General features: G+C 42.7%; 4 protein-coding genes across 8 annotated transcripts; all 4 read right to left on the reverse strand.

The window, feature by feature from the left end:
- Positions 1–1711: 1711 nt before the first annotated feature.
- On the reverse strand, positions 1712–3371 carry LOC121611021 (protein S100-A1-like). The gene is made up of 2 exons (XM_041943376.1): positions 2302–3371; positions 1712–2206 (listed from the first exon to the last, which is right to left on the reverse strand). Exons 1-2 carry the CDS (start codon positions 2461–2463, stop codon positions 2042–2044), a joined length of 327 nt encoding a protein of 108 aa, XP_041799310.1. The 5' UTR covers positions 2464–3371; the 3' UTR covers positions 1712–2041.
- A 1083-nt stretch (positions 3372–4454) lies between these two features.
- On the reverse strand, positions 4455–10901 carry si:ch211-105c13.3 (uncharacterized protein LOC325758 homolog). The gene is made up of 3 exons (XM_041942698.1): positions 10738–10901; positions 5685–5806; positions 4455–5530 (listed from the first exon to the last, which is right to left on the reverse strand). Exons 2-3 carry the CDS (start codon positions 5802–5804, stop codon positions 5375–5377), a joined length of 276 nt encoding a protein of 91 aa, XP_041798632.1. The 5' UTR covers positions 5805–5806; positions 10738–10901; the 3' UTR covers positions 4455–5374.
- A 438-nt stretch (positions 10902–11339) lies between these two features.
- LOC121610460 (protein S100-A11-like) lies at positions 11340–14596 on the reverse strand. 2 transcript variants are annotated; one of them, XM_041942582.1, is made up of 3 exons: positions 13927–14596; positions 13609–13766; positions 11340–11980 (listed from the first exon to the last, which is right to left on the reverse strand). In XM_041942582.1, exons 2-3 carry the CDS (start codon positions 13735–13737, stop codon positions 11846–11848), a joined length of 264 nt encoding a protein of 87 aa, XP_041798516.1. In that variant the 5' UTR covers positions 13738–13766; positions 13927–14596; the 3' UTR covers positions 11340–11845. The 2 variants fall into 2 exon arrangements, with proteins under 2 accessions (XP_041798516.1, XP_041798515.1); XM_041942581.1 differs by lacking the exon at positions 13927–14596 and having other exon boundaries at positions 13609–13867.
- On the reverse strand, positions 13976–27225 carry pbxip1b (pre-B-cell leukemia homeobox interacting protein 1b). 4 transcript variants are annotated; one of them, XM_041942577.1, is made up of 12 exons: positions 27156–27225; positions 24899–24975; positions 24514–24589; positions 24239–24306; positions 22354–22765; positions 21101–21346; positions 20892–20915; positions 19955–20007; positions 19491–19604; positions 19118–19352; positions 15852–18936; positions 13976–15671 (listed from the first exon to the last, which is right to left on the reverse strand). In XM_041942577.1, exons 2-11 carry the CDS (start codon positions 24947–24949, stop codon positions 17102–17104), a joined length of 3114 nt encoding a protein of 1037 aa, XP_041798511.1. In that variant the 5' UTR covers positions 24950–24975; positions 27156–27225; the 3' UTR covers positions 13976–15671; positions 15852–17101. The 4 variants fall into 4 exon arrangements, with proteins under 4 accessions (XP_041798511.1, XP_041798513.1, XP_041798512.1 ...); XM_041942579.1 differs by lacking the exon at positions 13976–15671 and having other exon boundaries at positions 15993–17772; positions 17848–18936; XM_041942580.1 differs by lacking the exon at positions 13976–15671 and having other exon boundaries at positions 16002–18936; positions 19262–19352.
- Positions 27226–27865: the final 640 nt, after the last annotated feature.

Consider the following 27865-nt stretch of genomic DNA (forward strand, 5'->3'; position numbering starts at 1 on the left):
ACGTATGTGCGTCCCTCCCCCCCTCCTTTCTATTAATCTCTGGCAACCTCTCTCCGTTTCTCCCCTCCTTTACCTGATTTTCCACGGATGAACACATCACTGACATTAACTCCAGTTTGAATCCTGATTACCTGCGTTCTCCAAACACCTGTTCCTTTCGGCGGTTTTCCTTTTTCATCATGGACTGGCTGATTTGTCTTGTTTTCCACAATCTTCCCAGCCAGACAACCAAGCGAGAAGCAAAAGGCCTTTTCAGGCACACAGGGAGTGGGCGATGAATTAAATTTTCAATTAACAAGAGAGAAATGACAAGGGGGCCAACAATGAAGTAGTTCAATCAGCAAATATGTTACAGATGCAAACTCATAGACGGGGTGTTGGGCAATACACGTTACAGGTTACTAGTATAAATGTTTTATGATGACGTTGCAGCCGAGGAACAACAGACTGGGGGAAAAAAAAGATAATCTGACCACAGCAAGCACAATCCAGATAGTGAGGAGGAATGAAGCGGGATAGGCAGAGACAAAAGACTGTTAGTGTTGTTACTGCATAGGAAAGCCACTATAAAACTGAAAGGATGCTGTCTAATCCTCAGTCACTGTCACTCTCTGTGAGTTTCCCCAGCGTTTTACGGTCATGTGGCCAAGTCTGCAGCTCAGTCCTGGACTGGGAGCTGCCTCTCTCTTTCTCTCTTTCTCTCTCTCTCTGTCTCTGGAGGATGGGATTACCCAGAGGGATCCCCAACAGATCCCGAACAAGTGTGAAAAGCCTATCAGAGACCTGTGAAAACTGTAGGCTGCACAGCTCCACACAGACTAAGTGCTGCTGTCCACTCTTTTTCTCTCTCTGACCTTTCCACTCTCCTTCCTTTCTTCTCACTTCCTCTCTCATTATGCTCCCTCTCCATCTTTCACCTTCTCCTTCCTGACTCTCAAATCTGCTCCTGTGCACACCTTAACCTGTCCAATAAAGGTTGTAGGTTCAGATTAATCAGAGTATGTGTCTGCGTGGCATGTTTTTACTCTCACACACACGTGACCTATCTGTAAATTACTGCATTACCCAAACTTCCCATTAATCTTCCACCACAGGATAGAACGAAAGAAAGAACCGTTTCCTGGCTTTCTAATATTGAGGCTGGTAGCTTCCTTTTTATATACTCACAAAACACCCACACACATACCTACATGCTCCAGCCGTGTTTTTTTTCTTCTAGGAAACAGGGCTTTTAAACAATCATGGGTGTAGGGCCCAACCAAGGTCACTTCAAGTTCTCATTATTCTGCTGTGAAAACAGGAATATGGGTACAGTCAGTACCTGATCATATACACCTCATGCGTTTTTTTGATGCAGAGAAACTGTGTGATGAACTTGAACGCACCACAGCAGAGGTAAAGGTCACTCGTATCGTAGCATTTTTCATCTGTATAGCATAAATATCTCTTTGCCATTGGTTGACAGATCTAACCCCAGTATACATCCATCCAGTGCTGGAATAAAGTGCTGTACCAGCATGTGCAAAGCAAAGGTAAAGGTAATGCAATAATCCTCTGCCAGAACTGCTGGATTCGATTGCGGGCTGCTTGCTGCCCCCTGGTGCCCATCATATGTTCTTACTCATCCTGTTTGCTGTAAAAAACTAACAACCAACATAGTATTGTCTCAGTAAAGGTCACATTTATTCTTTCCAGGGAGAAATTCCTTTGCTTGAGTGTGTTACAAAATGCATGGGAAGAAAAAGAGAGAGTGATATAGTCACATGATCAACAATGTCAGGTGCAGAAATTGATTTAAACTCTCCAGATTTTCACATAGCGATAAATACTGTTTGTGATTGATGGATTGGACATTGCGGACAAATACACAAACACCCAACATTTACTGCCGGAGTGACAATTAGACGTGTGTGTGTGCATGTATTTGTGCACGTGAAGTCCATGACAGGATATCCTTCGTAGGTCTTCTCTCCTGTCTTAACTGTTTCCTCCCTGGAGTGTGTGGGTTTGCAGAGTGGACGTCCTTGTGCCGAGGGCTGGCTCACTTCTTCTTCTCTGGCTTATCGTTGTACTCCAGGAAGAAGTCGTTACAGGCCACAGTGAGAGCTCCGACCAGTATGATGAACTCAGTGAAATCTACCTCCCCGTCGTTGTTGGAATCCAGGTCTCCCATCACCTTATCCACGGCCTCCTTATCCTGAGCATTCTGCATGTGCGAGGATAAAAAACAGAGATGTAGGCTGGATCTAGTTTATGAAACGTGTGTGTGCGTCTTGTATCCCAGAGAACGCGGCTCCTTACCCCCAGGTAGTTGCCGAGCTCCGCGGTAAGCATCTCCTTGAGCTCAGCCCTGCTCAGCGTGTATTTGTCGCCCTCGTTTCCAGAGTACTTGTGGAAGGTCTGGATCATGAGCTGCATGGCGTTCTCCAGGGTGGAGGCGTTCTCTGAGTTGGGCAAAGACATTCTGGAGAAAGATAGAAAGAGATGAAGGGTGGGAGGAGGAGCAGTCCATGTCAACACTCCTGCTGCTCTCAGGAGCGTGGAGGGCAAGTCTGCTGCAAATCAAGGTTAAAGACTCTCTTGGTTGCTCTCTCTTGCAGGCACACATTGTCAGACTAGCTGACAGTCAGATAGATGAGTGGACAAACACTACCAGAAAACTGAATCGCAGGCTACAGTACTATCACTGACACTACTGTTACAAGCTGATCTTCTATGCAGTGTCCAAGCAGCTCTATCTAGTGCCAGGAGAGTCGGAAACCCTGCACAGTTTGCTCTGTTTCCTCGTCAGGAGTGTTTCCTCTCTGCCGGTGGACCTGATAAGATTTTGCTACAGATAAGCTGATCCTCAATGTTGCTTTGCCTCAGCGAGAGGGCCTCTGGGAGTCAGGACATAGTCAGCAGCCGGACATGTGAGCCAGCTGATAAGAGTGAAACTCTAAGCTGGTAAAACAGCCCAACCAGTGAAGGAGATGTAACCAGGACACACAGAGGCAACCTGATCTGGCTTTTACTTTAGCTCTGCCGGATGGCAGAAGACACCAGAGGCAGGTGTAAGTATTTGCCTTTCTTGAACCTACATCACCTCTGAACTGTGAGGACTTTTCCTAACTGTCAATCACATCCTACATCAACCTTGTGGACACGTAATATTGCAAATTCTCATGAATCAGTGGAATAGAAAATGATCAGAAAGACATTTTTGGCAAACCCTGTTTGAGAAAAAATTAAGTTTGCTAACTTATCAGTGAATAAACAGAATACTAGTCCTGTCTTTGTTTTTAACTTGCACTTTCAACAGTCAGTCCACCTACAGATAACTTTGTGCATGAGCTGCACCCCTAAGATCAACTTTTTAAAGTAAAACTAGAAACAACCTGAGAAATGCAGAGACACAGCTTTCAGTGTGGAAGTCTGTCCTCGGCATCATTTCTTACCTGAGTGAAGGACGAGTGCTGGCCTGCCGGTCAGGTGCAGAGAGAGAAGGCAAGAGCGAGTGATGAGGAGGATGAGGAGGACAACGTCTTAAATACATCCCTCACTCCACCCATCCCACCTATCCCTTCCTCCTCTCTCCCTCCTTCCACCTGTTGCTCCTCTCCTCCTTCCCATCCCCCCTTCTCCTGTCCTCCCCCTTCTCTGTTTACGCATCAGACACCTGCTGTCCACTGAATGGACACTTGAACGATCCACCCCCCCCACCTCCCCCATCGCACTGTCTGTCAGAGATGACATATTGACAAAAAACACCAAGACATGAAGTAAATTGTTAAAAGTACCCATAATATGACCACAATACTTTTTAATGCACTCTTCTTATCCTCTTACGTACTCTTGTGTGAGTGAAGAAACTCAGCAGATACAAAGTGTGAACAGCGAGTGTGAGAGACATGGAATGAGGCTGCAATATTCATACTTTGATGAGTTCATCACACCTGTCCGACGGCATTTCCTGAGCATGACGAGTGATCGTGAGGTGACAGCGATATATCACTTACTGTGCTACAGCTCGCTACTCTGACAGTGGATTATCCTGCTACCCCCGTTGTGCAACCATTTAGTTCTGCATGTGAAAACAAAGGAAAAGCTTAGAGGGAGTGCTAAAATAAGTACTGTAGGACAAAGATGAATAACTTGATAACCTTCTAAATGTATCTGGTGTTAAGCAGCAGAGGGTGTTGGGGTATGTGTGGGGATAGGATGTTTACTGGAGGAGGTGGGGGGGTCAAGCCTGATACAGTATCCGAAGGATTAGTGTAGCACTGATGAAAGGAACCATCACACCTGGCAGCCATGCAGAGAAATCCCTTTACAAAGTCTTCACAAAGCACACACAAAGGCAAATGTGCTAATGCTGGTACACATGCACACTTTCACAAATACATTCACACCTTCTGCTCCAAAACACTCCACATGCATGCACAAGGTATGTGAAAATGGATCAACAGCAGATGCATAGGCAAACGTACTTTAATCATTCCCCCAGTCCATCAGACTTAAAGTAATATAATGGATACAAATGGCATGAAAAGAGCAAAAATACAGAAACACATATGGCCAAGTACTCTTGGATGAATGATGTAGGAGATGATGCTCATTAAAGCAAACACTACTGCACAAACACTATCATTGTAATGTCATACATGTTTGATCTGCTCATCCTGGTAGGTGCATCTTCTTTGTTTGTCTTTGCTGCAGTATATTGTGTCAGCAAGTGGGGTGGCGCAGTGTGAATGCACCATATGAGTGTATGTATTGTGTTGCAGAGTAGAGGATGGTACACAATAGAAAGCATATACTGCATGTCAGGATCTCGTTGCCATAGTTTATGCATATAAAGGCTGCGGAGTTTGACTAGTCGGGGACGTCACAGCTATATTTAGTAAGTGTTGCTGGTAGCTGTGGAAGCAGCAGATATCATTGCAGCAGTGCCTGTGGGACAATGTCAAACCATATCACGGAAACCACTGTACACATACAGTATTTCATTGGGTTTACCAGCAGAATTTCAATGGAAGTTAATGGGTAACACTTAGGCATATTATCACTGATTTAAAACTACAAACAATTCAGTTTTATTATATAAAGCTTTTATTTTGGAAATACAGTAAGTATCCTCTGTATAATTGGTGTAAATAAAGACACTCCCAGCTCAGAGTCCTTCAATGTGTCCTCGACAGTGGAGAATGTAAAAAAAAAGGTCAGTCTGGACAGACAGTAAGGTGTAGTTCAGAGCTTTATATAACTGGTTGCTCGAATATTTGAACTGTATGAACTGAAAAGAAATGTATACATGATGTTTGGAACATTTAGAAATGAGAAAAGATGCTTAAGCAGACCCCCCCCCCCCCAAATAATGCAGCTTCACGAGCATCTATGAAGCATTTGCACTGGATCCAGTCTTGCTCTGACTGAGTGAGCTGGCCAAGTAGCCAATCAGAGTGAGGTATTCCTGGAAGCTGACCTTTCCATCGTTGTTCTCATCCAGTCCTCGTTGCATCTCCTTAACGGCAGAGGAGCTGTTTGTGTCCTGAGCACAGAGGGATGCATAGAAGCAGAAGGGAAGTACTGTTGGTGTCAATATGGCAGCTCTTTGGGAAAAAAATAGCAGCATTCCAATATACAAATGGATTACTTGTGTACAGCAAAGTGGAGGAGAACAGCAAGAATCTATAGTTACTTACCTCCATGAGGCCGCCAAGCTGTTTAGATACCAGTTTCTGGAAGGATTTCGAATCTAGGTTCTCCTTCCCCCTGGCAGAAGAAAGAAATGTGGTCACCACCGTCTTAATGGCTGACTCCATATCTAAAGAGAGAGAGAGACAAAAAGCCAAAAGGAGAATTGAATGTAGGAAGTGGGAAGGAGAGATATGGCTATATCTCAGACACTCACACATCCAGGGTGCAATTCCCATGATTTATGTTCATATAAAATAATATTCACAATGGGTGGATAAATATCTCAGTTATTGAACGCATCGTTGAAGAATCTTGGAATGCTTATGAAGCTGATTGTTCAAGATTAGGGATTCTCTGTACAATCACATTATAGATTACAATGTATTAAAATGAAGTTATAGCGCAACATGTCACTTTGTTTAGTGTATGCAATGTGATTAGAAACATACTGACATAAAATGCACTGAGTTCAATTCAAAGCCACACTGTTCTACAAATAAAGCAAAATTGTGTGAATTGGAATTCAAGCCATACATGTGCAAGACAAACGTAATTTTCTTTGGTGTCACATCTTGTAATTGTACTTGAATTGGGCTTGTTTGTATCTGACCCCTGAACATAAACATGTGGGAAAGGTAAGACACGCGGGTGATGTCAGCATAGAAGAGGAGGAGGAGAGGAAGGGGCTGAGCCTGGAGGCTCTCTGAGGCAAACAGAGCGAGAGCGACAGAGTGATGGAAGGTTGAAGAGGAGGGGAGTCTCTGAAGTAAACACAATGGGAGCTGTGATCTCTGACGGAGGACATCTGATCCCCAGAAGGCAGCGGGAGGCCACAAGATCAGATTACTGCCCGCTGCCCGTCTGCTGCAGCACACTTCCCCTCACACTGCAGGAATACACTGCATACTGTGCTCAAGTATGAACTGACAAACATCACATGGCTCCAATGGATCAGGCCAGCTTGAAACATCTAATGCTGCTGTTAGTGACAGGCCCTAAATCCTCGGCTGAACATTTGAGACATGCAGTTTTGGTTCATTTCCTCACAGCTTATTGCTAGTTGGAACTTGCAGTGCAGGAAGGACAGAAACAAGAAGGAAACACATATATGCTTTCACTGGATGTCAAATCTAGTATCACGCCGACAGCTTACTCTGAATTGTGGTGCGCACACTGGAAAAGTGACAAAAAGTCCACTTCCAGAACACGTTCCACGGACATGTCACAGCAGGGAAAGCACAGGTGTAAATAATAAAGTGAATGATGCTGCCTCGCAGCAACAGAGCCATCGTTGATGTTAGTTGTGACACCTGTGCTTTTCCTGTCATGACGAGTCAAAAGTCTGCCGTGAAACAGGTGTGCTGACTCAGAGTGAAGGAAATAGAGAAACTAATCATAGCTACAGAAAAAAAAGAAAATTAATGAAATGAAAACCTAATGCACACTATTCTCCCACAATGCAATGCACAAATGAGCTGCTCATGCTAACAGCTGCAAAATATTAAAACTAATTGTGGATGGTGATGAAACCCAGACACAGGAACAGAAAACAAAAATAGCTCATAAATCACATGCTGGTGTCTATTTGTGGCATTTAATTAGCAGCAAAATCTGCCATCCATATTCTACTATTTCCTGATACAATTGCAAAAAAAAAAACATTATGGTAATGTATATGTAGTATATACTGTTTACTATTAACATGAAGTATGGAATGGGAACACACAGCTACAGTTTGCCATCCATCATCCCACACTCAGCATCTTTTCCTGTTGGTTCAAAACAGGCATGTTGATTTCTTGTATACCCAGCGGTGGAGGAAGTATTCAGATCCTTTACTTAAAATGCAAGTTAACGTACTCATAATACACCGCTACAAGTAAAACTACCGCACTGAAAGGCCTACTTATGTAAAAGTATATAAGCATCAAGAAAAATGTATTTAATTATGTATTATCTAATTAGATTATTATTATTATTATTATTATTATTATTATTATTATGCATGAATGTAAAAGCAGGATTGTGCTGTTATTGTTGGTTGAGGTGGAGCTGATTGTTTTCATTATGGACTAATCTTCTGATTTTTTTTCTCTATGAATTGATTGTTTGTAAAAAAAAAAAAAAAAGAAAAAAGAAGGGAAAATAGTGAGAATTGGTGTCACAATAACCCAGAGGCCACAGTGGCACGTTAATAATTCAAACCTCAAAATGATCAAAAGTAAATTCAAATTATAAAAGTAATTAAAAGGAAAAACACAAACTGTTAACAAAACAGCTGCCAGTTATTTCCTTTCAGCTGGCTGGTCAGCTGATCGACCAGCTGACCAGTATGACATTAAGACAGAGCTGTTGATTTTGTGTTTATGAGAATGACTGTGTAGCACACACTGCTTATTTTCTCATATGAAACTGGGACACAGAATATGTTTTGCCTGTAGACAGCGATAAGAGGTGCGGCCTAATGTACCCTCTAAGTTTCTGCTCCCATTAGCTCCAAGGCAACTGCACACAGAAAATATAAAAGGCCTGAATAAATGCAGCAGACACTTGAGTCGAGTCGATAAGTATCGCAGCAGTGTGGCGTGAGGCCTTGCTGCAGGATTTCCAGTGTGTATTGGAAACTACCGGGAGGCAGCACATGATGGGTAATGATGATGGGTGCCTCTGGCGATGCAGTTGGAGTAACTGTAGAAGCTGGTGAATCTCCCATCTGACACTGATGTCACAGCTCAGCGATCACACTGTGCGCCTACACTAACCTACACACAAAGACATACAAATAGACAGACAGAAAGACAGAAAGACACACACATACACGCATAGCTTATGGAGGACGCCACCAATTAGGACTTCTGTTGCATTAACCTAATTACTGGGTGAGTGAGAGCAGGCACCCAAACCTTGGATTCTGTTTCATGTCTCCCTGCCATGCCAGCACACACAAACACACACATGCACACAGACGCGAACACACAACCCCTTCCTGCATACAAGTGAGCATCTGTCATCAGCATGCTGTTCATTATTATTTAATAGGTTACTATAATTGTCCCAACACCTTCCTAACACCCCGTACAAGACGACCAGCAGCACGGGAGCAGGCCGACCAGCGTCTGAGTGTGTTTGTGGCAGCGCAGGCCATATATCAAAACGCCTGACAGGCCACCATCCATTAGCGTCTCTTCTAAGCGTAATGAGATGAACATGAAACCCAGCAGGCTTCGGTCAGGACCGGAGACGTCAGGGCCACAGAATTACAAATGGGTAGAGAGGAACATGCAGTGGGATTTGTCTGATAAGAGCGAGAGGTGGAATACCACGAGTGTGTGCAGAACACACTTCTCCCGCAAGCCTCTCAGCACATGCACTCTGATTCAGAGCGTGGAGACGGTGATTATAATGACTCAAGTGTAATGGATGCTTTGTGTGAGGCCCAGTGCATTGTTTTATTTGCGCTTCTGGACCTTTTTGTGGCATTTGATTGGAATTTTACACCACACATGCACGCTAGCTCACAATTTCCAAACTTTTGAGACATTTTCAAATAAAGTCTCGTCATCGTCTCCAGTTGCATATGTGGATTACAGGCAGGTTAACCAAAGAGGGATATTTTTGCACTATAGGAGGCGTAAAGTTGTGAAACCATCCAGTAATTCTCTGGTGACAAGGATTAGAGGAACATCTAATCCTCTACCTACCTATCCTGTTTCGTACAATCCCTCAGACATATCTTGTCACCTCTTTAGGGATCTTGATCCACAGACTGGAAACTCCTTAACCAGCTGGTTTGAAATCTGTTTTTCTGACGTTTCATGTTAATATGATGAAATGTTATGTAATGCCAAATTAGGGAATGTGATATCTCTGGCAGAATTCAGAAGATTCATTTTAACATGCTCAGTGTTAGCTGTTTGGATCCTTAGTTTGCCATGTTTTGGCCACATATCTCTTGCAAACTTATCTGGCTAAACAAAGGAAAAATAAATATGAATGAATGAGTCTTGTACCATATTATATGATGTATTATCTGATTAATGTGTTTTGTGACAAGGAGGCGCTGCAGCTAAGCTCCCAGTTGCTCTGTATGCATCACAGTATCTGTGCATAGCACCTCCCAAAGAGCTCATGACTGTTGCAGACGTCTGTGGGAAGTTCGGCCTTCGTCTGTGTTGCAACTACAGCTTCAAGGCTTGACAAGTACAAACCAGTCTACAGGTAAGTCAGGTTGGCCCATCCAGCCCAAACCAGTCCCAACCCCTCACCAAAATCTATCTTTCATGTCTGAGAGACTTTTTTTTTTTTTTTTTAAACCAGACTGACCACAGACCGCAGAGGGTCAGTATTCTGCGCTGGCACCAGTTAGTTCATGAGCATTGATTAATCCCGGTGGCCAATCAGCTCCACCCTGCTCGCGTTGTTTGCGCGAGGTGTGACTGACTCACTTCCTCCATGAGCATGTTACCTGTCATCGCCCAGGTCCCCATTTCTCCTGCGCTTCATTAACTACACCAGGTGGAAGCCATTCGAGTCTCGCTACCGGAGTCTTATCAAAACCTGAATAATTCAGACTGATAAGAGCCAAATCTGACCGCCGGTACGATGAGCACAGCGCGGCTGTTTAACGGGGCGCAAACGGCCTCGGCGCATATGCCAGAAGCAGTCAGCGCCGTGCGTAACGGAGATGTCAGGGGCTTGCCCGTGTCCCACATTCACATTTAGCCCGAACTAATCCTGACAATTTGTAGAGCGACCACAGGCAGGACTGACACACAGCAAATAAATAAGTAAGCGTGACTGGAGACTCCGGTTTCTCTGGAAGTGTAAAGGGATTGGGGTTCGATTACCAAGAAGGAGAACCTGATCCCTGTGGCCACCAAGACGGGCAATAACAAAAGAGACGCTCGCTAATTATGCACAATTCATGACAGAGTGGAGGAAAAAAAACTAAACTGCTCGTATTTGCCAAGAAAAACAGTTGGGGCGCATTAGCACAACGAAGTGATGAACAATAATGTCCACAGCGAAGAGTTGATAAAGAGAGTAAAGCAGACTCACCGTTTGGACAAGAAAACAAAAGGCAAGAAGCTGTTTCACTGGAAGCGGCTGTCCTTCTCTCACAGATCCTCTTCAGTCTTGAGCAAGATGAAGGAGCAACACATATCTTTTCCGTGATTTAACTTCTCAGTCCAGCCAACCTTTTTTCATTGTCATAGGGCGTGTGCCGAGAGAGGAGGAATGTGAAAAGGGGCGCAGCTTGAGCAACACAGCAGCTCTTCAGCAACATTTTCTGACCGACATTTCCGTCGTTCAAGACAACTGAGCAAATCGTTTTATTTAGTGTGGCTTCATGAATATTTTCATTTTTTCCCTCTTTGTCTGCTTTGTACTTTGCACATTAATCTCTGCACGTTCTCGCAACTTGTACGAACGAGCACACGCTCGTGTGCGTGTGCGCGTGTGTTCGATGCTTTCCCAGCAGACAGATGTACTGAAGCCACACCCTGAAACTTCACTCACTTGCGCAAAGAATGGAAAGATAGACAGGGAAGATTCACCAGAAAGAAAACTTTAGAATAAACTAACAAATGGAGGCCTGAGCAGCAAGAAACACACACGCGTTTCAACATTTCATTATTTCTTTATTATTCATTTCCAGCTTTGAACGTGAAATCTTGCTCTGCCGACACCACACCGCCACACCCCTGTTTGGGTCCTGGATGGAGATGATAGACAGCATAACGTGCGTTTTCCAAGAATGAGATAATCCAAGAATACACAGTACTAACACATACACATTCTCAGTTTTCAGACAATGCGTTCCCACTCTGCAACTCCCTCATAGACCTGTAAGTACAGGCGGCTGTGCGTGTGGGTGTGTGTGTGTGTGTGTGTGTGTGTGTGCAGGGAAACATCTAGGACTGGTTCTAATATCGCTGAAACTGTTCAGTAGTATTCTGTGACAGTGCCTGTGCCAGTTTGGCAGTTGCTGGTGAGAGGCCGGGCTGAGAAGAAATGCAGACTGCTGATAAAAATGCAGCATTCTCCAGTTGAAACAGACATTAGGGTGTTTTCCATTTGGCCCTTTTCCCATTTTCTCCAACTGCATGGCTCACAGACAAGTCGGTAACACACATGTAACTGTAAGAGAGTCTCTGAGGACACTCTATTGGCTGAACCCCCCCTGTTTGCTTGCAAGATGCCCAATCAGCTGCCAGAACTCCAGGAAGTTGAGCTCTCCATCATTGTTCTTGTCCAATGAGCTCATGAGCTGGTCGATGGCAGCGGGGTCATCAGCATTCTGCAGCAAAACAGGAAGATATTACATGAGTACTAAAAAAAGTGTCAGTGTGGACCAACTGTGATGTTACTGGTTACGTGTGTGGGGCAATGAGACAGAGGCAAGCTGACACCACTGGCACGTACACCAGTTAAATGATTCATGCAACATCAGCAGAGGTGGTTTGGCACAAGGGTCTGTGGCTCTGTCACCATCTAGTGGGCAGAGTGACTATTTCAACTGCTCATGCAAGCAGAAACACATGGAATTTTCCACACTTGGAGGAGGCAGCCCTGTATTTTTTAGTCAAGCCTCAGGCAGTACTACTTTCTGCCATTGTGCTCTGGTTAAACATGCAGAGTGCAGACAACACACCCAACAGACAAGACAGAAATGAAACTTCAAGTCTCTGAAGGGCGGCGACTCATTCCTGACGACACACTCATTGCTTTTGTGTAGCGCAGTGTGAAATGTGGAGCTCTGTCCCATCCCAACATGAGATGCAACAGCTCATACACTGCTCAAGGTCACAGGCAAGAGTGGAGAGTAAAATATTCTGGAATTATCTTTCCAAGTACTGTTATTTGACTCAAGCACAGCAAGACCACATGCATTGAAAGCTGCCAACGTGAAAGAACAGAAGTAGCCTTTTGAAGACTAGTATGACTAACAGTTAATTATACTGTATGGTCAGAGCAAGAGGGGCCAATGTGGCATCCAGATGATACCCATTTAAGTATAAATCCACCCCTATGAGAGAGCGTTTTTTTGCCTGGCAAACAAAGAGGTTCAGAGCAAACTTAGACTATGCTCCTGATTGTCTTGCATCGGTTTAACTGGTGGAGACTACACATCTTTCAAACAGGTAGCTGAGTGCACAACTTTATCACAAATCTACAGGTAAGACTGGTGATATTCAATGTTTTTGTCACTGTCAACTAATTCCATGAAAAGACAAAAACAACAGGGCGTTGTTTCTAAATACTTTCTGAAGTCTGACAGCAGCTCTGAGCCACAAACTAATTAATTCCTGCTTAGGGTTAACATCTTGAGCCCCAAATAAATACATTTACTCTTAAAACAGAGCTAAGTGATTCCCTAAAACAGCTCGGCACTGTAGGTTTAGCAAACGTATCTCAAAATAAAGTAAACAGTGCATTTGTGGAGGTCTATTTTCAGCCGAGTATTTACCGCAGCAGGATGATGTTCGTGCGATCAACTCAAAATAAGCACCAGTGTCCACGTTTTAATAGTTTTTGGAGAAATATGGTGCAGAGGCTGGAGAAACATGAGGCTTTGGATTCTTAGGAAACACTTTGATCAGTTCGTTGTTGGCTCAGTCTTTTCATGGAATTTGTTGACAAGAACAAAAACATAAAATTTCACTGGTTGAAGTCAAATAATAACCAGTTTTAGAACATAATCAAAACAGCAAAATATACCACATTCCATATAGTTGGTTATTTTCCATCTTTGCAGCATAATCTAGTATATTTATGGTACATCGAACCAAAAAGTAATTGGCTTAATATTTCAATGGCTTTTAGAGATATTAAAGTGAAAACTGTCCACTAGCTGTTATGTATTAGACCAGAAAGTAAACTACACAAGTATCGGTACATTATGCTAGTGCATCACTGCTTCTTTACCTTGACAAAGTTGGGGAGCTGTGATGTGACCAGTCTGTGGAACTCATCTCTGCTCAGTGTGTCACAGGAACCATCACTGCCAGCATACGCCTTGAACTGGGACACCAGCACACCAATAGCAGACTCCATCACAAGTCAAGAGGCGTGCAAGGAGGATCCTCAGCCAAGATTTCAGGAAAGATAAAAATGAGAAATGTTGTTCATCACAATAACAGTGAATTCCCAAAATACAGTTCAAGGTAGGATAGATAGAAGAGAAACAACAGCACTTTTAACTAGTTCTGATTTGATCTGGCAAAACAAATCTTCGAGACTCACCAACTCAGGTGTGTGTGTGGGAAAGTTGTGAGGACACAAGTCTTCCTGGTCCTTTTCTAGCCAACCTGTTCTAGTAAAGAAGATTAATCAGTCACCATTTTCTCTCTATGTTTTCACAGTTTGTGTTTTCTGTGCACTATTTAGTGCAATCAGTAAAAATATAAACCACGTTTCCCAAACACCACTGACTTCTTTCCATGACGCGATCGCATTCTCAGATGCAATTTCAGCGTGCAACTAGTCTCTGGAAGGAGTTACAGATTACCAGATGAATCGCCTCATTCAGGAAAACCCCAGACTAACTCAGACTGACAATCAGAGTTAGGTGCACAAACTGCTTAATGTTTTGCTCAGTTCATGCCAACGTGTGGAACATAGCCTCACATTTTTCTTTTGCAGTGTATTAGTGTGAAACTGTGGGCGAAATGCTGTAGAGAGCAAAAAGTGAGCAGTAAATCAGGTATAATTACACAGTCTGTGTTGCAAAAACTTTTGAGAATGAGGCACTTGGGTTTCACCACGGAGAAGTCATATCATTTAAGCCAAAGCTCTGACAGGATGTGCACAACTGGCATATTAAGGAGGCAGTTAGTGTAAGCAAGCGCAATGGCTTTATCATCCTAACATGCCCATACCTTGTTTTTCTGTCCCAGTTGCATCTCTCTCTCTCTCTCTCTCACACACACACGCACACACATATCCATACACCTGAAACAGCAGTCTACAGCTCTTCTTCCATTCCCTGAGCCATCATTGAGAAAGGAGATTGCAGCTGCTAACACATAATAAATGACCTACAGAGAGGACTGAGAAATCATATACGGTGGAATAAAAGCACCAGGGTTTTCTATGGGGCGATGCTGCTAGTTGTCTTACGATTAATGTCTTGTGATTGATGCTTTGCTGTAAGTGAATGTGTGTCTAAGGATTTGTTGGTCTTTATTTCGAAACATAGTTCATACTTCTTCGCTCATCCATTATTTGGCCCTGACTGTAGGCACATTTTCTATTTAAAGGGTTCGTGCAGAGCTGCAATGTTGATTAATCGATCGAAAGAAAAATTAATCGCAACTATTTTGCTAATTGATGAATTGTTTCAGTCATTTTTTCAAGCAAAAATGTTAAACATTTGCTGGTTCCAGCTTCTTAAATGCAAGGATTTGCAGTTGCAGTAGTTTTATACAAGAAGTGTGGTACAAACTCTGCTCCTTAAAGACACACTGCTTATATAACAGTGCTGATTTACAGTGTCTGTTTTCACAGACTTTATAAGATGTTCATTACAGAGAAGTGTGCGTTAGGGAATATAAACCTATGTGGCATGTTGCTCTTCCACAGAGGAAGCAGTATAGATTATATGCATGTTTCTGTATGTGTGACATTACCGCTGAAGCTACAGTACTGTAGTTCCACAACACACGTTGAGGATGAATGGAAGGTGGAACTGCACCTTTCTTTGTTGTGGCTAAATCTGAACACCTCTCACATGCAGCGATCCACCGTTATTCCTCTTAGATCTTATACGGTTATGCAGTATTCATGTATAAGTCTCAATGCTTAACAGGTGACTCAGTGTCTCCAGTCACTGAGACGAAACAGTCTGTGACTGAATAACGTGAAGCCATCATGGCCAGTCTCACCCTCTTTTTTCTTTCTTCTTTTCCTCTGCTATCATCAGCTAAGTTGTTATTCCACCCATCCAGATACAGAGAATATAAAAGGAAGGGACAGCAGCAAAAGCATCCCTGAGGACAGAAAATGCATCACGTTAACATCAGTCTGGCCACTCAGAGTTGGTTTCCTCTGCAATGGCACACACAGTAATACATTACTCATGTTGTATCTGTCAGTAAACAAGGAACAACTTTTTATAGATTCAACTTGCTGTCAACAGAAATTAGTGCAAACATTGAATAAGTCCTCACCTTCTTTCTAACCTTGCACAATCATCAGGACGTAAAACCAACAGGATCGAATTCAGATGAAGCATGAACACCTGAAATCAGTATCTAATAAAATGCAGATAGAATTCTCTGAAGACAAATGCAGGAAAAGAGGTGAGTGAAAAGAGGACCAAGTCAAGTTATGTCATCACAGGGATGCAGCAAATTTATTATTCTGCTTTTATGACAGTAATAGGGGCAAATATAAATCCTAATCATACAGAGTTCTCTGTGCTGCCACAGTATGTGGTTATGCATCGACACCCTCTGATCTGAAAAACTATCTCTATGTGGCTGTAGGCCCTTTGAATCAGCAATGTTTCATAAGTTAGAGTGTAAACAGATAAGAAAGAAAACATGCTTTTGTGGCCAACTATTTCCTATGACCAACCTAATCAATAAAAACAACTGCTACATTCATGATAAAACAACAATTAAGGACATTTTAGTGCACAACTTGAGTTCTGTACCTGAAAATAGACATACATGCTCAACATGTCAATATCTTATGTGCCAATCAACTGTTTATTTACTTCTATAAAATAAGTTAATGATATATTTCTGCATTTAGCATAGTTCTCAAACACATTTAGTATAATATGTACAAACATTTAAAACAAAGTCAATGCATACTTATCTAATTTCACTTAAAATATTCACTTAACTTCAGCAGGTCACTTTCACTCCACCCTTCATAAAAACTGTTAATGATCTAAAGATAATCTGACATTATTAGACAGGCTACATCAGTTAATACATAAAGATGGAGTGCTGTAGGTGCAGGCCTGATGAGTGAATATGTAGACTTAAACAGTGCACGGTGCTGTTTGCAGAGGAAGAGGTGTTGTTGTGAATAAGACTTACAGCATCTATTCTTGGATGAGAGTCAAAGCAGAGTAACATCCAATTCGATCTAACAGGTTTACTCTCCCATATGCAAAGGGTGTACTAATGTACTAAAGTACTAATGTGTGTGTGTGTGTGTGTGCGCGCGCGCGCGTGCACAGGTGAAACACAAAAGGAGCCACAACGGTAAAATCAAATCATAAGCTGAACTTCTTGCACAACACCTGGAAGGAGTAAGATGAGATCCAGTAGAAAGCACGACAGGGTGATAAATGCATACTTGTAAGCATTTGTGGTCCAATATAAAATGTTCCCTTTGAATAACGCCTCATCCGTCATGACTGCTCTTGGCTTCTTTTAACAGATCCATCAGGTTCATCACTTCATCAGCCACGTCCTCGTACGCTCTCCTTCCTCTGATCCCCTTTGGGTCTCTCCTCTTTCTCTTCAGCTCCTGGCACTGAAAACTTTTTCAGGACTTCTCTTTCAAACTCCTCCATTTCTTCCTCTATGGCGCTATCCTCTTCATCCCCGCTGTCATCTCCTTCAACCATGTCTTCCAAAACATCGCCCAAATCTTCGGCGAAATCTTGAAAGCTCATCTGGTCATGAACAAAGACTCCGTCCTTGAAGAATTCGGTGGCCAACTTTTTGAGCTCTTCTCTTTTGGAAGCATCCACCCCCACCTCCTCTGCCTTGGCTAGGTAGGTTTGGAGGATCGCCTCGAACTCAGGGAAGGGGACAGGGAGCAGCCCCTCAGCCTGGGCACAGGTCTCCAACGAGTTACAATGCTGTGGTGGTTTGGGGTTGTGCTGGAGGCGCTCCCTCTGCTGGACCCAGTACTCAGGCTGTTCCAGGGAGGGTCGGCGGTGTGTGTGAGGAGGCTTCTTGTCTCCCCACAGATGCTCTGTCTCGTGGCCATGGTTACCGGTAAATTTGTGCTCCTCTTTGTGTTTCTGGGAGCTTGATGTGTCCTTGTTCAAATCTCCATTGTATTTTCTTTCTTTCTGTCCTCCTCTGTTCCACTGCTCTTCTTTCTTTTCCCACTGTTTCCTCTCATTTTTACTCCTCCACTCGTTCTCGTTCCCCTGTTTCCTCTCATCCTTCCTCTTCCATGCCTTATCATCTTTACCATTTTTACTCCTCCACTCGTTCTCGTTCCCCTGTTTCCTCTCATCCTTCCTCTTCCATGCCTTATCATCTTTACCATTTTTACTCCTCCACTCGTTCTCGTTCCCCTGTTTCCTCTCATCCCTCCTCTTCCATTCCTTAAAATCTTCACCATTTTTACTCCTCCACTCGTTCTCGCTAACATGTTTCCTCTCATCCTTCCTCTTCCACTCCTTATCATCTTTACCATTTTTACTCTTCCACTCATTCTCGTTACCCTGTTTCCTCTCATCCTTCCACTTACTGTCTTTGCCATGATTTTTGCTCTCTTCCCACTGTTTCCTTTCACCTGTCCATTTCCCTTCTTTGCTATGATCTTTGCCATTTTTACTCTTCCAGTTACCATCTTTCTTCCATTCTTTCTTCTCTCCTTTTTCTTTCCAATCTTTTCTCTCCCATTTCTCTTTGCCACTTCCCTTGTAGCCATCTTTCCCTTTCTTCCATTCCTTCTCTCCTTTCCATTCCTCCCTGCCCTTGTGCTTCTCTCCATGGTCTTTTCCTACCGTCCAATCATTCTTCTCCTCCTGACTCCTCAATTGTTTACCCTCATTCACTTTCCCATGCTTTGCCTTTTTCCAGTCTTTCTCCTCCTTCCATTCTTTTCGCTCACGCTTTTCTATCCACTCTTTCTTACCTTCTCTGTCTTTCCAGGGCTTTCCCTCATCACCTCTGCTTGCCTTTTCTTTCTTCCAGTCCTTCTCCTTCCACTGTTTTGCCTCATCACTCTTTTGCTTAAAATCCTTTTCTTTCTTCTTGTCAAATTTGCCTTCCTCATGCTTTCCCTTGTTCCATTCTGTTTTCCCTCCATCTTTGCTTTGTCTTTTCTCTTTTTCCCTCCATTTAGATTTTTCTAACCCCTCTTTTCCATCCTTCTTCTCACTTATATCATTTTTATCCTTCTTCATAACTTTCTTTTTCTCCCTCTGGTCATCCCATGGCTTCCATGGCTGTCTCTCTATAGATCCAGCTGTGCTCTGTGTGCTGTCCTCTGGCTGGCCACTGGAGGGCGATGTAGCATGCTTCACAGGTGCTTGAGCTGCTTCACTGGTTCCTGGAGGAAACACAATAAGTCACTACAACTACAAAGATGAGGTGTGAGCATTCAAGTGAGAATAACAGGAAAGAAGAGAAAGGAAGAAACCCACTGCATTTTCCCTAGCTGTCTAATAACTATCATCCTTTTACAGCTTCTACCCTCCTCCACATCCCCTCCTCCTTCTGCCCCTTTGTACCTGAGGAGAGTTTTAATTCAGTCACAGTGGATCTCAGTGTTTCTAGTTCTTTCTGTAGGGCAGGGACAGACTCCAGCTCTCTCTTCATCCTCTCGTTCTCTTTCTGAAGGACAGGGAGACTTGCCATCTCTTTCTTCAACCTACTGTTTTCCTTCTCCATCTCCTCCCACAGCAGCCGCTCCTTTGCTCCCTCTGCTGCCTGTCCCTTGGCTACTTTTAGCTCTTCTTTCTGTGCCTGTTGGAAGAAAAAAAGAACAGGAGAAGAGGGTCACAGTCAGTGACATGTCTATGCACAGATACACATTCATGTATATATGTATACCACACATGCAGACACACACGTGATAATGTAAGAGACAGAATGGAGTCACACCTGAAGTTGGGCTTGCAGCACAGAAATCTGCTGGTTCCCTTTGGCTAACTTATTTAGAAGCTCTGTACTGTCAGCATCTACTGGGGGTGGAGGAACATCTTGATTGAACCACTCCTGTCAACAAAATTGCACACACAGTACAAAACATTGACAAGATTTTAAATGACTTCTCAGAATTATCACTGCCAGACAGATGAGTCGAGAAGTGAGAGAACAGTACGTGTAGATCGAGAGAGAACAAAAGTCCAGAGAAGCAAAGTTGGTAGACAATAGCGGTGATGCTGCCAGTGTTGTGGCTGGTGTCCTACTGAGCACAACACACTAAAAAAATCATGTGGTGGTACTCATTGTACTGTAAAATGGGTCCACACAAAATGCCATTACACTGAATAAAAGTTTTACCAGAGAGAACACAGACAGAAAAGAAGGAGAAAAAAGAAGTGACAAACTGACGTCAGACTGACCTGTTTTCCTGGTAACTCTGCGTCTTTCAGCTCCCTTGTACCATAGTCACTCTCTGAAAATGCATTATGCATAGCTTAATGTTCATGTGAATAATACACGGTCCAAGAACACAAGCAAATGTCCATACTCCATTTCATATCTCTGAAGAAAATGGCATCTACCCCAACAACAACAAAGGCTACTACAATAAAATGTGTAGTCCTCAGCTGAGTCAGTGCACATATATTCTGTATATAATCACTAAAATCCAAATAAAAGGTTAAAGGTACAATGTGTAAAATATGGCCACCTGTCAAGGGTCACTCCAAACAAATAGGGGGCAGCATACTACCTGAGTAATCGCTACTCACTATGCTCTTTGCTGTAGCTATCCTTGGCTGTAGCTATCAGACTATCGCCCACTGAGGTACAAAGTGGAATTACAAGCGAGGACGGGCGGGGCTAGCTGGTTAGCGTGCTAACTTCAGTAGATATTTCTGCAAAACAATATGCAGACGTCTTTGACAGAACTATTTTTTCCTCACATTCTGTTGATAATGTTAGTTCAGCTTTTGAACGTTCTAAAATTCTGGCCATATCTTAAACTGCACCTTTAAGGCATTGAATTTGAAAAGTTGTTGTCACAATTTTTCAGTTCTTGCAAAAGTTTTACACTGATCATGTTGAGGGAAATGTGAAAAGCTAAAAATCAGGTGTTTCATAAGATGCGGTGTGGCGATGCGGTACAAGGTTTTCATTTAACAACAGCAAATAAACCACACTGCAAAAGTGCATACATCACTCTCTCGCTCACACCCTTTTAAAGCGTGAAGCTATTTTAAAAAGTGTCAGATGAAAAACTTTTTTCTGCATGCACATTCACACATAAAAACACATGCAGTGGGCAAGCTAGCACTCATTCACTCACTCACACACACACGAACACACACAACCTACCCTCATCCAGGTCCATGAAGACACCTGCAGGTATAATACACCTCAGTCTCAGGGCACCCTTCATATTATTTACTGGCAGTAACTCATCACTTTCCTCTAACTAACCTGATATTAACATGTTAAAATTCATTTAAAATAACATCAGCACAGTCATGGGGAAAACAAAAGGGGATTTTTACCTTCTCAACAGGTCATATGGGGATGCCTACCTGAAAAAAAGATGGTGCCGAGGCCTAACAGAATGACAGCACCCAGGATGCACTTGTTCACAGAGAACCCACTGTCTTCCTCTCGTTGTGGCAGCTGAAACTCTTCCTCTCCTTCCTCTTCCTCCTCTGTCCTTCCGATCCGCTCCAGAGCTGCCAAGAGAGACCTCCTTCTCCTCACCTCTGGCTCTCCCTCCTCTCCAATCTTCTCAGTCCTCTCCTCACCCACCTGTGAATCCACAAGGGAGTCTGGAGCAGTAGAAGGGAAGCGTACAAAAAGCTGTTGTTAAAGTATATTTTGATACATAGTATCTTTGTAATTTACAGGTTTAATCTATTCTATGGGTATCCCCCGCCAAGGCACAAATGTTCAAAACAGCTGCTAATCAATGTGAAGGTATCCATTACAGAATTTTATTTTCTCCCATATTTACTATTTTAAAACAAAGCTGTAGCAAATTATTGGGCATAGACACAATTTTGCTTTTGCAGTTATATAGTTAATGTTAGATAGCACAGCAGCTATGGCGCTGTAACCGATCTGATGCTGCAGTATGAGACAAAACTCCTCATGGGAGGTAAGACTTGCTTCTTTATTGGCTCTGTTGTGCATGGCACCCTAGTTAATTTGCTCCAATGCCAATCCTTATTTTCCTTTAAACTACATAAATAAGGATTAAATACTGAATAAATCATCTGAAAATGATTCAAATGCTGGATTTTGGACTTCTGGTACCATAAAACAACTACTTGCATCACAAATTATTGTTGAAGAGCAACAGAAACATAATATGACACTGTAAAGGCCTTGCTGAGCTCTAGCCAGTAAAGACACCTGCGAAAAAAAAATGCACAACAGAGAAAGAAGACTCATTTTGATTGCTGTAGCGAGAAAAAAACCTGCAGACCAAAAACACCACACTGCAAAAACTTTAGAGGTCCCAGTCCCTCTGAAGCCAATTTAATTCTGCAGGGTGTCATGCAACTAAAAGTTTCTCTGTCACATCATGCTCCCTGCCTCATACCAACCACAGCCTCTCCAGACAACCTCCTGGCCCAGATACTGAACAATTCCATTACCAGCTGGTCCACCAAGTACACTTCAAACACAAATAGCACATACGGCTTAAGGAAAGTATACCGACATACCAGGTGATAATCTTTACCGAGAATCAAATAATATATAATACACATAAAAACGGATACTGAGGTTATATTAATATTATAATGCAATGATGAAGTCTTGTTGTTCATACCTGCCTGTTTCCCAATGTCAGTTGTCCTCGTAGACAGATCAGAATCCTCCCCTTCCTGTTGTAGCCCTTCCCCGTTTAACGGATGCAGTGTTCCTTCTTGTGTGAGCCTCTCTTCCTCCTGTGTGAATTCCGACCCTCCCAGAGTCTCTGTGCTCAGTAGCGTGGATGGGGGCTCATGGGGGGAGGGGGTTATGTGGGTGTAGGAGTCAGAAAATGAGTCAGGGTCAGGGTTGGACTGTGCCGGGCCCTCAGGTAGGCCCTCTGATTGGCTGAGTGCATCACTGTCAGGGACAAAGCTGCCGGACCCTTCCAAAGGGGTGGAAACAGGGGCATCAGTGATGGCAGTGGGCATGGTGGTGTGTTGCTCTGTGCTTGTGTCTCCACTTAGCCCTGCCGTTTTTTCTTCTGATACCTGGGTATAAGAATCAGATACCTAAAATTACTTGAGGTATTCACTGTTGGTCAAAGATTTTAGCATTTTTGGTTCAAACTGAAACAATGAGCCTAATTCAAAAGCAAAACTTTGACATTTTGGGCAGAGTGAGAAGTTCTATACCTCTATCGTATCTGAACGGTAAATATTTAGCTACAGCCAGCCAGGGTCAGTTTAGCGCTAAGACTGGAGACGGGGGACGGGATCTACCCTGGTGCTGTCCAAAAATAACAAGATTCACCTACCAGCACCTCTACAGCTTACTAATTAATACTTTATGTCTAGCTGTATATCTTGTTTGATTCGTACAAAAAACAATGTGGTAAAAGGACAATTCACCGTTTTACTTTATGGGATAGATTATATATTGGACCAGGACCAGTTGCCAGGCAACTTTCAGAGACTCCAGGAAGTAACCAGCAGTGGCCAATAAATAGTCGACAATAATCCAACAGGATTTTGTTACCTTTGAACTGAGCCAGAGTAGCTGTCTTAACACTAAATTAAGATATTCAGCCACTGACTGTGGCCTTCTAGTTAATGGTCCGATGGATACCAGCCTGGTATCTATATTATTATCCACCACTGTCTCAGAAAGTCATGAAGTGCACCTGCTTTCAGTACAAACCGTGCCCAAAAAATTGATTGTTCACATGTGTTTCTTAAAGTTCTTAAAAGAGAAACGCTACACTGAACATTGTTCTATAACTCTGTCATGATGCTGTAGCCTGATAACATCTTCTAGGTATGAGTACTTAATCAGAAGGTGATAATGTGGCTATACACCCACTGGCCAATCAGAATCAAACACTCCTGATTCCTATGGTATAAGCAGTTTAAATGTGTATCGTCTGGCAACTCAGAGCTGAGTATTCACCCAAACCATGGTATATTTATAAAATAAAAAAGCAGAATGCCTTCATTGGCCATTATATCATTGTTACACGTACAGTTAAACTATATTTACTGTTTGTCAACTGTACGCAGTGTTACCGACTTTGAATATTGCAAGCATAACGTTAGCATTGTCGCTCATTTCTAAGCCAAAGGGTTCTATGAGCTTACCAGACGAGAAATATCTCCCGTTGCAAAGTTGTATCTAAGATCCTATTTACTGGAGTGTTCACGCTGCATAAAAACCTTACGGGATGGTAATGATTGTTCTAGCTATTAGGCTAACCCTCAGGTGTAACCAGGGAAACTGAGTTATGGCATGCATTTCTTTGGCAAGTGATCATGGTATAAGAGGTATAATGCCCCCAAGAGGCCAGTGATAATCAGGAATTAATGGACTCCAAAGAGGCAAGCGCCCGCAACACGGAAGGCCTCCCCGTCATCCATTAATTCCTGATAATGGACACCCTGTGAAGCATCATCCCTTATATCAGAACTACATATTCATTTGAGTAATGAATATAACATGATAGAAAAGGATGTGTATTGCTGTCTTACCAGGTGGCCCTCCACAGGGAGCCCCTCTGCAGATTCTGCAACACCTGCAGGCAGGTTCTCCCCAGAACCTGGTACACAGCAGGCAAGAAGGGAGATTTTTTTTAGAGCAATATTTTAACATTTGATTTTTAAGTTTTGCTTGATTAATTATAAGACAGTGAAAATGGGCATAAATAAGTACAAATTAAAAGAGATAAACAGATCTGCGTCTTAAAAACATGTTTTTCCTATACCACAAATAATCTCACAATCCTCAGATCTATTGTGACAAAAACCTGCGGCAGACGTAACACTTTCTTCATGATGCTCTGTGCCCTCTGCCAAAGGCCTCAGGGTTTCAGTGGCAGTTTCCTGGAACAAAAACACAGACAACAGACAGTCAAAGAAAACAAATACATTATTACATTTAGATATTACAGCTGGAGCAATCTAGGCTAATCAGAACACACTGTCTATCGTTTGACCTTTCTGAATAACAGTTAAATCATAAAAAGAAAAGAAACAAAGAATGTCTTAGTACAGGGACCTATTTCATATTCAGGTGACCCAAACGAAAATCAATTGGGACAAGGAGTTTTCTTTTTTAAAAATAATGCGTTTTCATTGAGGTCATGCACAGCGATTCCACATGTTCCTACGCTTTTAACAGAGCGGTGATACCTCAGGAGTGAGGATGGTCCAGCTGTTGTTAGCACTGCTACCACCAGACATGGCCCCCTAGAGGCTTTGCCTGTCTCCTGCAACACAAGAGGAACAGGGGGAATAGATTACACAATTAATAGTAGTTTACTGAGAAGAAATCAAATTAAAACCGATGAACATACTATACTTCTTTGTGTATCCTCTGCATCAACACAGTTCTTTTTCCAACAAGGTAAATCCTAAACTTTAAACTTCCCTCCATGGGAACAACAGAGGATTGTGGTGTACTGAAGGGGCTAATGACCTCAAGTGAGCAGGTGTATTGTCCAGAGGCCTGCCACCAGTCCACAATCAGATTGACACTGTGAGTGCTGCATCTTAAAAAAAATTTACATCCTTGGTTTACCCATGCACAGGATTTGAATACACGCCTTTGCTATTCAGCCTCACCCATTCTGCCAATAAAGGAGCTACTGTAACCTGTTGTTCCTCCGTCTCTGTGTGTGTGTGTGTGTGTGTGTGTGTGTGTGTGTGTGTGTGTGTGTGTGTGTGTGTCTTCATGCATGCAGGAAGTCCAGTTCCCTGGGACCATTCAGTTCTTCATTAGTAGTTTGTGTGTGTTGTGGGCCTTTAGGTCACCCTTGCTTTTGACTAGCTCGGAAATGTTTTGGCAAAGACACGGGTAACTAAGGCCAGCACTATTCTGGAGACACAGACTGCAGAATGGGCTGTCTATTTCAAAGCTACTGGTCTGTTAATATATGTCTACAAACCACCCACCAACACCAGTCAACTGTATGCTGTAAGCACATTTGTGCACATTACTAAGTCATTCCTTATTTTACCGCAACATTTGGTGCAACTGTTTTTCCTTAGTCTACGTTTGTGGTACAGTACTCTTTCCAGACCAAGATCACTCAAGCAGAAACAGGCTGACATTTCAATTTTACCACCTTGTCAGATACAAGTGTCAGGTAATACAGCTATATAAAGCCTATCCTTTCAAACTACAGAGGGTGACATAACGGAGATGCATGTTTACTATGTGTGGTCTACTTTTCTTCAGTGAATGCAGAAAGAACTAACCACTCAAGTTAACACCACATCGTCTGGGTAATGACACACTTCACTCCCCAAATTCAATTCTCTCCCAGCTCCGCAATTTAGGTCTCCTAATCGAGTGTCTCCCAAGAGGAGTCCTCTGAATCTAGCCTAGGGCCCTAGGAGCATTGTGGAGCATATAGTGGAATGGCTTAAATAGATACCAGCTAAATATAGCTACCATGAGACTGACTAGAGACAGGAAGAGGGAGCATGCAGAAGATGGCCATGGGGAACACAACAGTGTTAAAAGGATTATACTAAATGCACCACAAAGCTGATGGCTTTTAACAGGGAAAAAATATATTTTCACTGGCTTGTAGTCTTCTTTTATTCTCTTATCTTTATAAGTAATATCTAATTTAACCTATAAAGCTCTAAAGCTTTGGGAGGCTGGATCACATCATATCTTCACTTTATATATTTATATCCATCATATTTAGACACTTGACACCCAGCCTCTACTCAGGTTTTTAAAACATTTTTAAAACAAGCGATAATCTGCCTCGAGTTTAGTTTACGTGTCAGCTAAAATTTAATTAGGATATTGAAGTCAAGCTTGTATATTGTCTTGTGCGAAATACAACCAAACATATGACTGTAGCTGTAGGCCTAATCTTATTATCTTGGTCTGAGCAGGGAAATATTACCAAAAAAGGTCAGGAGGATAAACTGGAGGATAGACCATTAGGAAAGCAATGCCAGGCTGTCAGCAAAAGCACCACAACCAAAGCTTGTTCACGGCAGCTCACACACACAGCATCCTGAACAAAAAAAGGATGATTATATAGCGTTAGCTAACGTTAGCTACACAAACTCTTCAGAGTGAAGGGGCGTGAAGCCCATGGCTGCTAATGTCATATGGCGATGAGCTCAAAGAATAATAAAAGTTAGTTAAACTCAGATATAACACTTGTTAAACGTGTTGAATGCCAGCGTGAGTGAGCAGGTTAAATCACTAAAGCGTTCAAATAACACAGAAATTGAAAACAGTAGCCATTAAAACAGAACTTTACACTTCAACCGTTAGAACAGACATTCGAGCAACCAGGAAAAAGTGCGTGAAACGACGCTGGCGACGCAACAGAAGAGCAAACAGCAGAACAGACGTTATGACTTTGTTGTGAATAAAAAAAACACTTGGAAGTTAGATTGAAATTGAGGTCATTCTTACCGCGGTCCGTCGCTTTACTTCAGACCCCACAGTCTTTCACAGACACTGCAGATACTTCTGAATCTTCCCATCCAACTCAGAAACTTAGAACATGCCCCCTGAACTTGCGTGAGCCACGCGCCTCTCGTCCAATCGCAGACGGTATTCCTCTGGTCCCGCCCCTCATCTTCCAGTTCAACCAATGACAAGGCGGTGTCGCTGTACTTCGCCAGGATAGTCTCCAAGTCGACTGACAAGCGCAGGTGATGGCGAGTATGTAAGACACATATCTTACATATGTTATGTTTTTTTTTCCCCCCCCACACCTCCAGTCCTTAATATTTAGTCCACAGGCTTGAGTTGAGTCCAGGTCGATACTTTGGTCACAATATCCTCTTTTCTGAGTTGTGTCTTCAGTACAGAAATCATAAATGGTTCTCTATAAAAGCATGCTACTTTGCAAACTTTGCTTAACTAAATAAATACAAAACTGAAAGTCTTATTAAAAGCACATAGAAGCTTAGTTTGACATCTAAACAAAAGTATTTTTGTTCTTTTTTTAACTGTACAGTATATGTTAACTAGAAGATTAGTCAAAAGAAAATGAATAAAAATGCAGACATAAAGGTAATATTTTTCTATTCATTAGTTACTTTATTCATTGCACACCAGTTTGTGTTGTACAGTGAAAGTCAGGGGGGCCATTTGTCCAGATCTCAGATCAGCAGGGT

The sequence above is a fragment of the Chelmon rostratus genome, chromosome 8 (genome assembly GCF_017976325.1).
Source record: "Chelmon rostratus isolate fCheRos1 chromosome 8, fCheRos1.pri, whole genome shotgun sequence".
NCBI classification, from domain to species: Eukaryota; Metazoa; Chordata; class Actinopteri; order Chaetodontiformes; family Chaetodontidae; genus Chelmon; species Chelmon rostratus.